General features: G+C 45.6%; 1 protein-coding gene across 1 annotated transcript; it reads left to right on the top strand.

The window, feature by feature from the left end:
* Positions 1-264: 264 nt before the first annotated feature.
* Positions 265-1,778, top strand: LOC135915251 (uncharacterized). Its single transcript, XM_065448272.2, has one exon. The coding sequence runs from the start codon at positions 292-294 to the stop codon at positions 1,273-1,275; it is 984 nt and encodes a 327-aa protein (XP_065304344.1). The 5' UTR covers positions 265-291; the 3' UTR covers positions 1,276-1,778.
* The last annotated feature ends 393 nt before the right edge of the window (positions 1,779-2,171 follow it).

Genomic DNA, 2,171 nt, shown 5'->3' with positions numbered 1-2,171 from the left:
TGACGCATCAAGCATTGCGGAACATTGATAAGAGTTTTCATGACCCCTATATTGGACGAGTATAATGAGTATGGAGAACGGGTGTAATTCCTGCTGAATGGAAATCGTCCGTGCTGATACAGTTTTAAAGTCCGGGCGCCCTGCAAGACACCTCAACTCCTACCGGCCAATATCCCTAACTTCAAACGTCATCAAGTTAATGGAGCGAATGGTCCTGTTTCGCTTAGATGTGAGGATGGTGCCAGAGGCTACTTGCCCCCGACCACTTCAACTCTACCAGAGCACAGGACCATGACGTCACGGGAATGCTATTTAAGGACCTGCTTCTGCGAGGGATCCTTCAGTGGGCGCGGCAGCAGTGCCGAGATGCATCGCTCAAATCCATTCTTGTTTGCCGTCCAGGTGAGGAAGCGGTTCGGCAAATCCTTTCGTAGCAGTAATGTTTGTCTTGTTTTGCTGCCGTGCCCACACGCTTTGCTTGAGTGGTTCTGTGATCTGTCGAATTCCTTGCGGTTCCTGTTGTTGCTGGCAGGGGACGTCGAGACTAATCCTGGGCCCGGGGACATTACGATTGAAGAGCAGCTTAAAATGATTGCAAAAGACATCCAAGAGATAAAGAATGAAAAACTGGTGACCAATCAAAAACTTGGAGCGATAGATAAAAAGCTGGAAAAAATAGGCAAAATGGAAAAGCAGATCTTGGAATGCGTAGAAAGGGTTGACAAACTCGATCACCTGATACTGTCCTTGACTAAGAAAGTCGACGAATTAGATAACAGAGGCCGCAGGTCTAATCTTGTCGTATACGGTGTTAAGGAAATCGAAAATGAGAGCCCCCAAGATCTGCTCGATGCTGTTGAGAAATCAATCTTTGAAGATACGATAGGAATAAAAACGGCTGGCATCGAAAGAATCCACCGTCTTGGGCGAAAACAAACGACTGATAATCCCAAGCACAGACCTGTCATTTTGAAATTATTTGACTACCGGGATAAAGCTACCATACTTAGCAATTGCAGAAAGCTAAAAGGAACTGAATATTCAATTAGTGAGGATTATTCGCCTGCAGTAAGACAAATTAGAAAGAAGCTATGGGAAAGAACGAAAGTACATCGAGACCAGAAAGAGAAAGTTTTTTTGTCCTACGATAAAGTCAAAATAAATAATCGCCTATACGCCTGGGATGATCAAGCGAAAGACATAGTGGAAGTTGCAAAAAACGAAAGCATGCACAACGGTCCAGCCACGCGAACTCGAAACCGCCGTCGACCCTAGTTGTTCTCAATGTTAATGCGCGCAGCCTCTTGAACAAAATCGAACAGCTAGAGGCGATTCTGATCGCTCTTGAACCTGACATTATCTGTGTGACTGAGACATGGCTGCACGCTGACATCGCAAACCATGAAGTAGCCCCTCCGGGCTACTCCATTGTCCGAAAAGACCGAACAACTAGAGGTGGTGGTGTTGCTTTGCTCATTAGCCAAGGCATAAATTACTCAGTGATGCCAGATGTCCCTGGTGTGGAGGCGGTCTGGTGTAGAATTCAGCTGGGCCAGACCCACGTCTATGCTGGCGCCGTCTACAGACCACCCCAAGCCGAAATCTCGTATCTCGAGCAGCTTCTAGAGTACATGTATCAACACATGCTGGGGAACGCCATAATAATGGGAGGAGATTTTAATCTTCCAGAGATTAACTGGGAGTCGCTGAGCCCATCCAATGTAACAAATAACACCTTGCTGAGCTTTCTGTTTACCTTCAACCTGACCCAAATAGTATCCAAGCCCACCCGTGTCCAGGGCACTTCAAGCTCAATTTTAGACCTTATCTTCATAAGCGATTTCTTTTCCAAAGAAGATAACAAAGTCGAAATTCTTGAAGGACTATCGGATCATCACATGGTTTTTTGCACATTCACCATTCCAAACCAAATCCGCCAACGTAACACTAGAAAGCGCGTGTACGCATTTAACAAAGCAGACGATGACGCCATTATGACCTACCTTGCACACGAGTACTACGACTTTAACGAGCTAATCTCAAAGGGCTCGGCCAACAACGACGAAATTTGGTTGCTGTTCAAAACACATGTTATGCACTGCTTAAGGCAATTTGTCCCACAAATACAAAAGAACACCAATAAGCACAACCCATGGATTACACGTGACGTA

The sequence above is a fragment of the Dermacentor albipictus genome, chromosome 1, assembly GCF_038994185.2.
Source record: "Dermacentor albipictus isolate Rhodes 1998 colony chromosome 1, USDA_Dalb.pri_finalv2, whole genome shotgun sequence".
NCBI classification, from domain to species: Eukaryota; Metazoa; Arthropoda; class Arachnida; order Ixodida; family Ixodidae; genus Dermacentor; species Dermacentor albipictus.
This window is presented reverse-complemented; position numbering and strand designations above follow the sequence as displayed.